At 43.9% G+C, this 13,916-nt stretch overlaps 4 protein-coding genes across 4 annotated transcripts; 2 read left to right on the top strand and 2 right to left on the bottom strand.

Moving 5' to 3' along the window:
* Positions 1-4,550: 4,550 nt before the first annotated feature.
* On the top strand, positions 4,551-5,428 carry LOC120454358. Its single transcript, XM_039639579.2, has 2 exons — positions 4,551-4,726; positions 4,787-5,428. Exons 1-2 carry the CDS (start codon positions 4,589-4,591, stop codon positions 5,354-5,356), a joined length of 708 nt encoding a protein of 235 aa, XP_039495513.1. The 5' UTR covers positions 4,551-4,588; the 3' UTR covers positions 5,357-5,428.
* A 1,532-nt stretch (positions 5,429-6,960) lies between these two features.
* On the bottom strand, positions 6,961-8,106 carry LOC120454356. Its single transcript, XM_039639578.2, has 2 exons — positions 7,824-8,106; positions 6,961-7,769 (listed from the first exon to the last, which is right to left on the bottom strand). Exons 1-2 carry the CDS (start codon positions 8,035-8,037, stop codon positions 7,219-7,221), a joined length of 765 nt encoding a protein of 254 aa, XP_039495512.1. The 5' UTR covers positions 8,038-8,106; the 3' UTR covers positions 6,961-7,218.
* A 61-nt stretch (positions 8,107-8,167) lies between these two features.
* LOC120452068 (T-complex protein 1 subunit eta) lies at positions 8,168-13,003 on the bottom strand. Its single transcript, XM_039636131.1, has 5 exons — positions 12,846-13,003; positions 12,407-12,667; positions 11,517-12,336; positions 11,100-11,423; positions 8,168-8,607 (listed from the first exon to the last, which is right to left on the bottom strand). Exons 1-5 carry the CDS (start codon positions 12,846-12,848, stop codon positions 8,381-8,383), a joined length of 1,635 nt encoding a protein of 544 aa, XP_039492065.1. The 5' UTR covers positions 12,849-13,003; the 3' UTR covers positions 8,168-8,380.
* Positions 8,810-11,007, top strand: LOC120452067. Its single transcript, XM_039636130.2, has 2 exons — positions 8,810-9,304; positions 9,371-11,007. Exons 1-2 carry the CDS (start codon positions 8,998-9,000, stop codon positions 10,903-10,905), a joined length of 1,842 nt encoding a protein of 613 aa, XP_039492064.1. The 5' UTR covers positions 8,810-8,997; the 3' UTR covers positions 10,906-11,007.
* Positions 13,004-13,916: the final 913 nt, after the last annotated feature.

Raw genomic sequence — 13,916 nt, 5'->3', positions numbered from 1 at the left:
GTACAGTTTTTCGTTGGCAATTTTAATTCCAGAGCTAATCGGCAAATCCCCCGTACTATAACCCCCTCCACATTCCAGAATAGTCGGGCAACATGTGCTCCGAAAAATTCCACTACCGAGGTTCTCACATGTTTTTGTTTTCAGCACGATATCTAAGCGAGAAACCACACAAAATATATAAAAAAAAACCAAATCAGAATAAAATTGAAATATAAAAAGCGCTTTGCTAGGAGATCGAAACAAAGGAAAATGCGCATATAGTACATATGCATATAAATATAAATAAATGCAGCTGCATTTGCGCTGCGATTTCACAAACACCCAGATATTGCGACACACACACAAAGTAAAATAATAAAACGATAAGCATGTTTACAGAGCCGAAGGGCATAATAGAACCATTTCCAGCTCCGTTTCGATGTGAAAAACTATCCTGATTGTTCCTATGTTAGTTCTGAATAGATGCCTAGTATTTGTGTAATCGCAATCGGATCGGCGAGTCCATAAACATCTATAGCTATGCGATAAGTGCGAATTGTCATTGTGAGTTGAGGAAATTTATATACGCAACATCTAACAGCAACAGCATTTTATAGATTCTTACACAGCAGTCAGCGTGATAACGATAAATGTTTAAAGGTTTTATCACACCACTACACAAAATAGATACATAAATGTATAAAAAGTTTATATATATTGATATGAGACCGATAAGATCTTACGCAGAGCTCAGCCAGCATCAAAGTCAAGTTAAAACTCAAGCATACCAAACAATTGCCTAACGATCAAACAATCAATGTGTAAATCCCCTCCCAAAAAACATCCCAGCCACTTGATAGATCCCCACTTGCCATTTGCCATTCCCCATTCCCACCCCATCCACTTCCCCAAATCCCCTAAAAAGTGAACAAAGAGATACAAAAATTTTCAATGGAAACCCCCCAAAGAGATCCCCCAAACAGATGCCGCCCAACTTCTCCGGTCCGAAAATCCGCATGCCATACAAATAATTGGATTTTTTCAGCCCAGCTCCTATTTGTGCTAACTTGAAGTTTTCAGTTTACTCTTGGACCAGAAATAAGCTTATAATCCATTGGCTTCGCCCTTGCTTTTTAAACTTTTTCAAACTGAAAACTGCTTATAAAGCCAAAGTGAATGAATGTCAACAGCGATTAGTAGGGAATTTCCATTTTAGAAACCCATTTACATATGATTATGAATTGCTATTAGTTGTCCAAAAATAGAGCTTGGCTGATTGGAAAATTGCAATTGAGTTGAAGTGAATATGGATGCATTTTTGGATACTTCGAGTTGGGCGAGAAGTAAGTGTCCGTGTCTTCGATGGAACCCCGAAAGTGGCGATCCCAGAAGGAGGACAGTGGAGAGAGCTGTTGGATCAGTTCAGTTCAGTTCAGTTCAGAGGTAAGTGGGCAAAACACGAATGTGACTCACTGGCAGTACAAACTAGTATTATCTAGGTGGATTTCTCTAGAGGTTGCTCGAAGAAAAAACAGACGCCGAGCTGCGAGTGGTGAACGTGCTTCGGAATCAGCTCTCGCACATCTCGCACCTACCGCTCCACAGAGAAACAAATATGCTGCAACTTTACACGTTTCAATATCGGTTTTCTAAAAAATATGTGTGAAATTTGTATACTTTTTTGCCAAGTCCCATTTACATCTATTTTAACGTGCTTTGATAAACATCGAAAATGTTTTCATTTTTGGCTGACATGAATCATCCACCCAATTGTTGTCTTTTGTTTCTCTGCATTTGATGTTTCGGTTTTTTTACCTCGCCGCTTTGGGGTTTCTTTATAAACGATGTCGCAAAAGAAAACTGGATTCACAGACAACACACTATGTTGGCTGGCAATGGGCATGGGTTTTGAATTCGGTGTCGTTGTTTACCGCTTCGCTACCTATGCAGTACATAGTACATACATATGTACGTACCATTATGCTTGTACTTTATATGTACTATATCCGATCGAGTCCAATGAAAACGAATACAAGACAATAACTGTACGGGTTGTCCATTTTTGAGCATCGAAAGCGTTTTCCCCCCGTTGATTTCGTTTTATGCTGAAGCTCGCACTCTTTAATTTTTTTGTTGTGCTCTCAACGATTTCCAAGCCACACTCGAGAAATATATGCACACGTTCCTATATATGTGCATGTACGTACTATGTAAATCTGTCTACGTAGTGACGAATAGCACCGAAGAAATATGTAGCCGTGTAACATATATTTCAACAGAATTGGTGTTAAAACTCAAAACTCGAATTAAACCGTTCAATATTTGGATATAACTTTAATATTTATGGGTATCCGGTAGTCGAGGCACTCGTGCGTTGTTGTTTTCAAACTCGTCAAGATGTGTATCTGTGTGTATGTCTGTATGACTACACTCAAACTTAAGGCAAATCAAAAGCGTAAACAATTTTGTTTTTATGTTGCTTTTGGTCGCTACTCTTTTATTTTTATGGCGCTTTGCCTAAGCTAATTGCAAACGATAAATGGCGGCGGCGATAGTGGATTTCAGAGAGGTTGGCCGGTAAAGGGGTATACTTCGCCTCTTTCTTTCACGTCCGTTCGAATTGGCGATTGCAAACATAATAACAAAAGCCCAGAGCTAGAGAAAAAACATATACATAAATCATGGGGAAACGTGACTTAATGGAAAGGTTCATACCCCTTGATTGGCATTTTGACTGCATTTCAGTTTACATTGGTTATAACTTTGAATTTCTGAATGTAATATAAGTAACTTAGCTAATTACAAAATCTTTCTAAATACAAACGGGTATACTTTCGCCCAATATACCCTATCTTGGCGAACGGCCTATGCGGGGTATCCAAAACGAGATGAGGCAAAACAAAAAGTTGCGTGCACTGGTCTCGAACTGGGCCCGTAGATGTATCTGTATCTACGCAATTGGTATCTGTAAGATACACACACATCCAAACGCTCACGTTGTGCCGCCACACGCGCTGGATGCCGAGCGGGATGGAGATACTGGCGGAGCGAGATGGGTTACGTTCGTATTTACAAGTTTTGTGCGTTGGTCTCTGACGACCCCTTGGCCTCCCACCTCCTACGTCCCCCTGGCCCCAGCCCCCAATCCCCACTCCCCTGTATTTTTGTACAGCCATATGTATGTATGTACATATGCGTGCAAAGTACGCAAATGGCGAGGATGAATATAAGAACATTTAAATATAAAAATAAGTTAAACACACAAGAGAAAAATATTTATCTCAAGTGAACGTTGGACTGTATTTTATTGTAGTTATGGGCTATAAAAATTTGATATATTGGGGCTTCATTTATTGCTGCTGTTTCGTTGGAGAACTGTGTTATCTATGAGAACGTTTTCTTATCGAAACTGTTTAAGAAAATTACCAGCTGAGCAACTCCTTTTGAACTTTTGCTTTTTTTTTGTTCTCTTAAAGATATCAACAGTTTTTTTATGTGTAAAAATTGTGAATATATTATGGGCAATCATGTGAGTGTGTGTCAACGGTTATTTTGTTTTTTCTTCCCTGTGGATTTTTGTTATTTTCAGGCAGTGGAATAATTTCATTCTGCTGCGCAATTTCTACTATTGATTCCCATTGCTATTCCCACACTTTATGCTTTTCTTTGGCCTGCCCCTATCGCCATGGCTTCGCTTCCATGAACTGCCCTGCTTTGCTTTGCGTTTGCTTTTGCTTTGATACCATTTTCTAAATTAAGGCATACATTCGCACAAACAAACATCCGACTTTGTGGGCTATACTATATGTGGGGTACTTGCGGACTTGCGATAGCATTCGCACCTTATCGCTGTAGTGCCTCTGTGTACATTATAATTATTATTGCACGCGTAAACAGCAAACTATATATGTATGGTGATAAGAGTGGTTGTTGTTACCTCAGACGGATGATAAGCGTAGTAGTATTCAAGCAGATGTTGGCCCTTAGAAATTCGCCAGTTCGGCTGAGTTCGTAACGGAAATGACTCTGTGAAATGAGTTCCCAAAAAAGGTGGATGATTCACGCACTCCAAATAACCATGCGGGCTATTAACCAGTCCATCGAATCTTTTATATCACATGTATTAAGTGAATAATATACACATATGTATATGTATATTGCGCACATTTTCTGCCTAAATTGTTTGAATTTTTATTCGAAAAGGGAACAATTGATATTAACTGCATCCAGATATTAGCACTGTAATTAATATTAATAAGCATATATGACATTCAGTCAGTTTGACATTATTCAGATTTCTGTGTACCCTCGACAGGTTCAAAGAACTTACTATTTTCAGAGAGGTCATATTGGATGCGAACCTCTCAACAAATTGAAATACTTGCTATTCCAAGCACCTTGAAATGGTTTTAGGTTGGCAATCGCTCACCTCACGGTATTGACTATTCATCTCGGCGACCACGTGACTTGCTCTTTGTCTGGCTATGGAAAATTCTCCCCCCACCGAGGGCTCCCTGTCTGGTTTCTATAGCTAGAAAACTCATTGAATGGATCTGTTATCGGTCAAGTGGGGACGATGTGTGATAACCCTGTGGCTTGATATGCCGCGATGTCGAGCTTGGATTGCATGAAGTGGTCTGATCGTGAGATTTCAGCTTGGAGTCAGTCAAACATTTCCCAGTTCGCCGGCAAGATGTGGTTCTCTACGAATATTTTGGTTTTCTTAGCAGCGTCTACTTTAGTCCAGGCATGTTTTTGACTGTGCAAGTTTTCGAGATGGGTCCTAAACAACTCCTAATCCTTACAGGGTAGCATGCGGTTTCATTTCACCCTGGATTTCCACGTAATGCAGCCCCCGAATGCGACCGACACCATCGACAAGACCATTATTGTGGAGAACAATCGGATATCCATGGTGGACAACGAAGGGACGACTACTAAGGCTCCGATGACCCAGTGGACGGATCAGGATCAGTATAACCAGGACGCTTTGCAGAAGGTGATCGATACGCGCAGATCGGTGCAACAGCTAAATACGGAGCTATCACCCTTGGCTGGCAGAAGCACCGATTTGGCCAGGAGAATTAAACAGAGTATGCGATACGTCAACGGGGTGGATGCTGGCCTGGAAGATTTGACCAACTTTGGGCAGTTGGTGGAGCTGCTCAAGAAATTCGTTACCCTAGTAGATAACCTAAGGGATCCAAACAATCTCGGAGGTATCCGTAGCCTGGAGTACGTACTCCTCAAGCTAGCTCTGGAGAAGTACGACCTTCCCAACAAGCGACAAGAGATCGGTGAATACTTGGAAAGGGCGGAGAGTGCCTGGCGAAGATACCAAAACACGCAGGTGGTTCTACTGGATAACTCCACCTGAGTCGGGCTCAGTTACCTAGGGCTCTCTTATTCCTGCCGACCATATTAGGAATATAGTTTTAGGATAAGACAGGACAAAGACCACCATCATTTGGCGAGACAATCGCTGCACCATGATCTACTAGAGCGGCTCGGCCCTTGAAAGGAATAAAAGCCATCGAAGGGACTTCCTGTCTATTATTCGATTTCACTGCAATGCCCAGAATTGCTACAGGTATGCGAGGGGAGTACCAATTCCAGGGGTAGAAGACCGTAAATCCCCTTCGGTGCCCGGTTTCGTTTGGGCTGAAAAGTACGTTACAAACGCTGCGAATGCCTTTGTACACTGCGATAAATATATATAGATATAGATATACGCTAGAGAAGCGTAAGAGATCTTGATAAATAAGTATTTCACTCAAACTAAAAATTCGTTTTAATTTTTATTTGTTTTATTTCCAAAAAATTATATCTCCTAGCTTAAGCTCCCTGAAAAATGCACTTCCGTTCATTTTTGTAAGGTATGGATTGATGGCAAAAACATTTATGGCGAAAATCTAAAAAAAAGTTCTCAGTGCACTTCCATTCAGCAGATGCAGGTAGCCGGATTCGAGGATCTAAGGGAGCATTTAATAGGGCACAACAGCTGCCAGAGCCGTTGCTAATGGGTGAAGTGGAGGGTACGGCCAGGGTCCCGATCGCAGACAGAAATTTCCGAAACCCGAAACAACCACTAACAAATACCATATGCAGTTAAGTGGGAAATGGAATGGGGCGATCCCGAGGAGAACAGCATTATCAGGACGTTACGAGTACCATTTGTCGAGTGAAGTGTGGGGGCGGGTATTCGGGGTAACGATTTCGTACCCCCCATAGGAGGTACTCAGGGAATTCCCAGCAGTGTGGAACGCTTGAAAGGCGACACCGATTCCAAATCTCTGAGTTACCCCTATGGCTTCCTTAACGGTTTTCAGCGATTTCTTTTTTAGGGGTGTCGTCTGGAGTGTCGACTTATAAATACACTCGTACAATCCATAAATTTGTCTTTGTGTTGAGCAAAAACCATGAAGAAATCGGTATACATAATGAAAACTCGATTGGCATAAGAGGGACAAGCTGTTTGAATACAGGTTTAAGCTCTTTTTTTTTAATCAACATCAGCCGAAACTGGTCGAACGGCTTTGGAACATCGGCCATCCGATGGCTTATGTATGTTTTTGACAGTTTATGTTTGTACTAAAATTTCGCTGCAGGCGATAAATATGTATTGAGACAGCATCCGGCCCAAGAAAGTAGTGGCTAGGGGGATGAAAAACAGAACAGAGGATTTGTGTCAAGATATCAATTCCACATGTGGACAATGTGCATGCTTGCATAGTACAAATGTACTCGAATATGAATACACACTTGTATAGTCATATACATTTTTATAAAATAACCTTGGTGCAAGTCTTTTACTGAGGAGTTGCTATTGTGTAAAACAAATTAAAATATGCCTTTTTATATTTTAGTTAATATATGTATTTCTTAAGAATATTCCATTGTCTTAACTAACTTTACAACTATAGTAATTATAATATCTAAAAAAGTAAACATGTAATATATACATTGCACACAAAACAAATGTAACTATGAAAAAATTTATTGTCTGTTATTTAAATCTAAAAAAAAAATATTGAATCATTGGTTCCATTAAAAAGTTTGTGAAAATTTTTGTTTGTATTTTAAATTACAAATTACAGTACAAATTTGGCGCCCTAAGCATTAGACGATGAACGATAACGATTAACTATGTTCTTATTGCCTATGTTAACTTGCTGTTAAATATATCTGCTCTCAATGTAAATGCAAAACAAAAAATGATATGACTTTTGTTGCAAATATTTAATTCGGCTTGAAATTGCGTAGGATTTTCAGAACCTCTATCTGAAAGTCGAGCTTGCGATCGGCGCACATCTGTTGCATGTGCGGCTTAATGGTGTCGAAGAAGGCCTGATCCGGATCGGCGGACAAGTAGGCGTTATTTGTACTGCAGGGTGGATCTGGTGGTAACTGCGGAATATATGCGATCTCCGGAGTAGCGGTGTCCTCCTTTGTGCAGGCCAGATCTTCCAGAACCGTATTTAGGTTGTCTGGAATGGCTGGGTGGCAAATTGCGGGCTCCAGATTCGATTCCTGGTCGGAGTTTCTCTTTCGTGGAGTCTTTGCAGATCTCTGTGCAGCGGTGCTCCCTCGCTTCCGTTTGCCCTGTGACTTGGGCTGCTCCTTCAAGGATTCCACATCGTCCTCCGACTCTGCTTTAACGTTTAGAAGGAAACTTAGTTCCTTTTCGTAGATGTAGGAAGCCCTGGCCACCTCCTCGCCACTTTGGCGTAGCCGGTTTACCCGTAAGTAGCTGTCCCTCGTATTTTTCCAACGTTTAAGCAGGGTTTTCACTGGAATTGGAAGCTATGTATGATATTGATTATAATGTTTAGAGCAGCACCCACCTATTTCCTGCCTCTCCCGCTCGCTGGAGTCGTCAAAATTCGCGCAAAGCTCGTGGCCAATTTGCTGCCAGGCCTCATCTCTGAGTTCACGATTGTGGAAGTTCCGGTGGCTTCGTTCCCATATAATAGATCGTTTGTGTACCGCGTCAATAAACTCGTACATGGAATAACGCAAATTATTTCCCGCCGAGCGGAGAACTTTATGATTGCCCATTATTTATTGTTTATTTTCGGGATGGATTGGAATAACAATATGTTGCTTGCGCTTAACAGCACGTCAACCGCTTAACAGCACTCCCCGCAGAGTTGCCACCTCGCCCTGGATTCAAATTAAAAACGTTTTGTATGTTATGAAAATACAATTTTCAATTTCGTGTTTTATTATTAAACATATACAGATAGGTCAGTGGATTATTGTTGCTGTTGTTCTTGCTTCGAAGCGTGCGAAATGCGAAGGTATGACCGAGTAATACGTGTACGTGTTAAATTAGGAGAGAAATGCAAGTGAGTTTTGATGATTAGGGTGTAGTGTTCTCGGGATTTCTGAATGATTCTATTTACATGGGCCTGCCCATTCCGCGGCCCATTCCCATGCCACCGCCGGCCATCGGTGGTTCTCCGGCCTTGGGACTCTTTATTGTCTCGTCGACGGAAAGGATCATGCAGGCTGCCTCAGCGGCCGCCGTCAGCGCATTGATCTTGATGATAGACGGCTCCCAGACGCACTGTTCGTAGTTGTCAGAAATGTCTTCCTTGTTGATGTCGACGCCGAACCACTGGCCTCCTGCAAAAAAGGTAAATAAAAGGTATAGTTTAGTTTTAAAACACTGTTACTTTGAATATAAAATCTAAACTTTACTATACTATAACGTTACATGATCACGAATAATTTTATCAAATTAATGCAGTCTATTAAAATACTAATTAAAGTTCAAAATTAGACTACCGATTTGAATTTGCCAACGATTTTCGCAGGCAACACTCCGCTCAGGTGGCAACGCCGCATACAGCCCGCGCAATAAACGAATTGAGAAGGTGCGAAAGAGCACACCATACAGCACATGTGACTCGAGTGAGAGAGGACGAGTGACAGAGAGGTCGAAGAAAAACACGCGTTGCTGCGGCTGAAATTTCCGCTGTTTTTGCATTATTTGGAAAAAACACAACGGGCAAAATGTCCAGCTCCGGGAGAAAACGCAAACAGCAACTGAAGCCGCGCCAGGATGATCACCGGTCGCCGGTCAAGCGGCGCAGTGTGGACATCAAAACGGAACCATTGGACGGCTATCCGGCGCTCGCAGACTACGATTTAAGTACGGCCGATATAAAGCCGGATCTCACTGAACTCCAACTGCAGCTGGTAGCGGAGCAGCAGGTGACCACCACTACCGTTCGCTTGGAATTGGATCAGCAAGAGAGCGATTCCGACGAGGATGGCTACTCGGAGCTTGATTACCAAGCGGCAGATGTCTTCTGTCAGGGTTAGTTAGGTGCCCCTCCCCTCCGCTCAATCCCTAACTTACATAATTTCCCTTTTTACAAACCAGACGAGGCGGATGACTACGATCCAGATTGGAGCAGCCAGCAGGCGGGCTCCAGATTACTCTTCAAATTTCCCATCCAGCAAACTGGCCTGAAATTCGGACAACGCTTCCAGGGACCGCAGCACTACTTCAACCAATTGCTGGGAAACCGCTCCAAGTTCTTCTCTTCCCTGGCCCAAAGCTGCAACCTAAAGGGAGGAGAGCTCAAGTCCAAGCCCACAACTGCCGAAGAAATGGAAATCTTTATGGGCCTTTCCCTGCTTATGTGTGACCTAAAGCTGGAGCACCTCTCGGATTACTGGAGCACTAACATGTTTTACGGTCTCGTCGGATTCTCTGGGAAGATGTCCCTGGAGCGGTATCAGCAGCTGCTGCACTGCCTAAACTTTGATGCACCGCAGCTACAAACGGGTAAAACCAAGCTGAAGAACTTTCCACTGCTAGACTTTATCAACGAGCGCATGGAAGAGATATACATTTGTGGCCAGCAACTGGTGCTCAATGAACCTATCACTCTGTGGAAAGGAGCTTTGAGCTCCCAGGAGGATCTTCCCAACAAATTCCGCACCAACTCACTACTGCTGCATATGCTAACTGAGCAGAGCGGACTGGTGGTGAAGCTTCTGCCGGAGATTGTGCGGAAGGAAGACGCACCGGCATGGGTACGCAATTCCCGGCAGTTGGTGGAGCACCGTAACAAAGTTGCCCTCAAACTAATGGAGGGATTCCAGGGAGGACGCACTGTGTACGCATCAAAGTTCTATGGAAGCTACGGTCTGGCCCAGGAGTTGGCTAAGAAGAGCACCTATTGCACTGGTCTGCTGGACAGGAATAGGTACGGCAACAGTAAGGCACTGGTGCACCAACGATTGGATTCCAACAGTATCTCCACCAGCTATGCCACTTCTCTGATGATGGCCAAGTGGCGACGAAGGGCAAAGAGCTTGTACTTCTTCAGCTCCGACTGCTTGGCCATTTATTCCAAGGAGATGGCCATGCAGAAAACGAATGCCAAACCCAAGTTGATCCAGGAACTCGAATTTCAACTGCGACCTGGAAACGATGGTCGCCACCACCTGATCCACTACCAAGCTGCCTGCCAGGAGCTGCCGGCGGACAAGAAGCTGACCATTTTTCTACTCAACATTCTCGTGTACAATTCCTATTTGCTTTACTTCGCCAATGGCCAGAATGCGCGAGTCGGACATCTAAAAAGTTACTCTGAGTTCCGGGTGATCATAATAAAGTCTCTTCTAAGAGAAGAAGTGACGAACGAACCGCTAACAGTTAGTCCCCAGAAACCGGATGCATATGAGCGGTCAAAGAACAAACCGGTGCCCGAGTCCAGGATGAAGACCATTCTTCACGAGCCCGTGCTTATCCAGCAGAACGGAAAGCCGGCTAAGAAAAACTGCCGCTATTGCCACAAGGGTGGAATGCTGCAGTTCAGCAAGTTTATGTGCAACACCTGTCCGGATAAGCCAGGTCTATGCCAGGAACCCTGCTTCCTGCTCTGGCATGAGCAGCTCAAGAAGTAATCGGACAGACAATTGGCCGAAGGAAATAAGAATATATTACAATTTGTTACGGAGGAACAAATGTTTTTTTTTTAAAGTTTCATACACAAGTTCTTTAAAATAAAAACTTATCTTTCCCCGCATTTTAAATATAAATTTCAAATTCACTCATTGTTAAGGTGGCTCTGTACGGGTAAATATTTTGGGACACTCACCCTGGGCGTGCTTCTGGCGCAACTTGTTGAGAATGTTGGTGGCATCGAAACCGGCGTTGTCGCACAGCTGGCGAGGAATGATCTCCAGGCCCTTGGCGATGGCGGCGATCAGCAGCTGCTCCTTGCCGGCAATGGTGCGCGAGTAATCGCGCAGCAGCTTGGACAACTCCATCTCAATGGCACCGCCGCCGGCCACCACGGAATCGTGCTTGATGGTGCGACGCACGATCATGATTGCGTCGTGTAGAGATCGCTCAGTCTCCTCCAGAAACTGCTCGGCACCGCCACGCAGGATAAGGGTGCTCGTCTTGGCATTGGGACAGCCTATTAAAAATAAAAATCAAATCGAAAATATGTGCTTGTTTAATTGAGTCCTCTACAAAGGCAAACAATTAAGTATACGAATACGACTCTTACCTTGGAAGAGGTTGAAACGTTCGCCGCCCACCTGTCGCTCCTCGAAGTGTTTGCACAGACCGAGGACATTGGGCTTAATGTCGTTGGCCGTCGTCATGACGGCACCACCGCAAGCCTTCATGGTGCGCTTAAGATCTTCTTCGGGAACGCGGCCAGCGCAGAATATGTCGCGGTCGGCGAAATACTGTGTGGCCACATCACCGATGGGCAGCTTGGAGAGCACCACATTGGCGCCTGACTCGTGGATCTTGGCCAGCTTGTTGTAGAGGATCTGCCACTCGGCGTCGACCACCTTCTGGTACTCCTTGACGTTGTCCACGCGGATCTCTGCGTTATCGCGCTCAGCCTTCAGCTCCAATTCGATGTTGAGCAGGGCAATTTTGCAGTTGTCATAGGATTTGGGGGCCATTTCAAAGCCGGCATAAGAAAAGGTCTTCTTGAAAGCCACGCCCGACACCAACTGCGACTCCTCCAGCGAGCCCCCGGTCACTTTCTTAATGCCAATCATGTTCAGGGGCAGCAGCTCATCCAGAGACAGCACAGCATCGACTACAATGCGGGAGAAGAAGTCCTTCTGCTGGTGAATCAACTTGGAGGACATGGCAGTGGCTGCGCACTTCTCGAGGAGAGCACGCTGCTGGTCCTTGGACTGTTCGACAATCTGGACAGCCATGTCGTTGATCTTCTCCATGCAGAGCTGCAGGGCCTTGCGGATGGCCTTAATGATGACTCGCGGGTGAACGCCCTCCTCCACGAACGGTTTCACCTGCTTAAGGAACTCGCCGGCCAGCAGAACCACAGATGTGGTGCCATCACCCACCTGAAGGAAAAGGCGAAACAAAGCTTTAGCTGTGTCACGTGCTTGGCTTCTCAGGGGGCCAATCGCTTACCTCGGCGTCTTGTGACTTGGCAATATCCACTAGGGTCTTGGCCGCCGGGTGGATGATTTCCAGCAGCTTCATGATGGTGGCTCCATCGTTGGAGATCGTCGCCTTGCCGTGGGCATCCACAATCAGCTTGTCCATACCGCGGGGACCCAAAGTGGTCCGCACCGCGTCCACGATCGACTGGCAGGCATTGATGTTGGACACCAATTGCGGCTTGCCCTGCGACGTGTCAGTGCCTTCTTTGAGGAGCACAATTTGCGGTTGCTGTGGATCATAAGGATATAGCAAAAATATATAGTTAAAGTCTCCAATTAGTCAGCAGATGTCGTCGGCTTGCGAGAAGCTTCTTTGCAGGTTATGTTTACAATCGCATGCCGCTGGCAGAGGAGTCCATGATTGGCGTTCCCCTCGTTATCCTTGGATTATTTGCGGCAGGACTTACCATATTTATGTGATGGGGTTGGCCTTTAGCACGTATTACAGTTTAAAACAATAAAGTTCCTAGCAGACAGGCGGCAACTTGCTTTTCGTTCACGTTTTCCGCGATGAGTAATGGGCCAATCGATTAATCGATGTTATTTCGGTTTTAATCGATGTTTGCAACCAGTGTGAACGTTCGCGCGGGTCTTAGGCGCACTTTTAGGCGAAATTTGAAATCTTAACTTAATAGGAATAATTTTTTGTTATCTTTTTTGTATCTTGGGAAGTTCCTTAAACTTGTACTATAAAGTATTTATAATTTTTAACTTACAACGTTTTTAAATGGACTACAAATATTTTAAAGGAGTCGAATGTCGAGCGTTTAAAACATTTAATATTTACAACATATAAGATGCAAATGGTTGTAGTTATCGAAAAAGTAATCGGTGGCTTCATGACGTCACTGTTGACCTGTGAGCGGTTTTTCGAAATTGCTCCCAACTTCAAATATAGATTTGTGATTCTTTCTATTTATAAAATTTTGGCGATGCACGCACGCATGTCGCTTATTCCATTTTAGAAAGTGCGCCGCATCTTCAGTTTGTTCCTACTGCTCAACTTGAGTGAGTTGTGCACCGAGCAGCAATTAAATGGAAAATAAAAAAGAGTCAATTAAAGGCCAAAACGCTAGAACATTCAACCGAAAATAGGTTCAAATGAAAGCACGCAGTCTAAATCTAATTCGGTCATGTGGAATTGGAATTTTAGTTGCCCAAGACTCCTCTTAACGACGACATCGAATCACAATGGATGCCAACGGATACTAACCGGATACTAGACAATCGCCGAATGATTACGAAACAAATCAGGATGCTGAACCGACTAAGAGAAATGCAAATAGTGAGTAAGAATAAGAAATATGTAAATTGTGGCTCCCACATGATAAGGCACTCAAAGCAAAGTGCAAAGTTTGTTCCCCTTTTGTGCCATTATTTAGATTTCCCCTCTGTTGACAGACTGGAATCGAAATGTGTTCTAATTGTGTCCATCCATCATTCATCGCGTCGTTGAGGCGATTGTCAAATTTTTATGT

The sequence above is a fragment of the Drosophila santomea genome, chromosome 3R (assembly GCF_016746245.2).
Source record: "Drosophila santomea strain STO CAGO 1482 chromosome 3R, Prin_Dsan_1.1, whole genome shotgun sequence".
Classification (NCBI taxonomy): Eukaryota; Metazoa; Arthropoda; class Insecta; order Diptera; family Drosophilidae; genus Drosophila; species Drosophila santomea.
The sequence above is the reverse complement of the archived record's forward strand: the minus strand, read 5'-3'. Positions and strand labels throughout refer to the sequence as shown.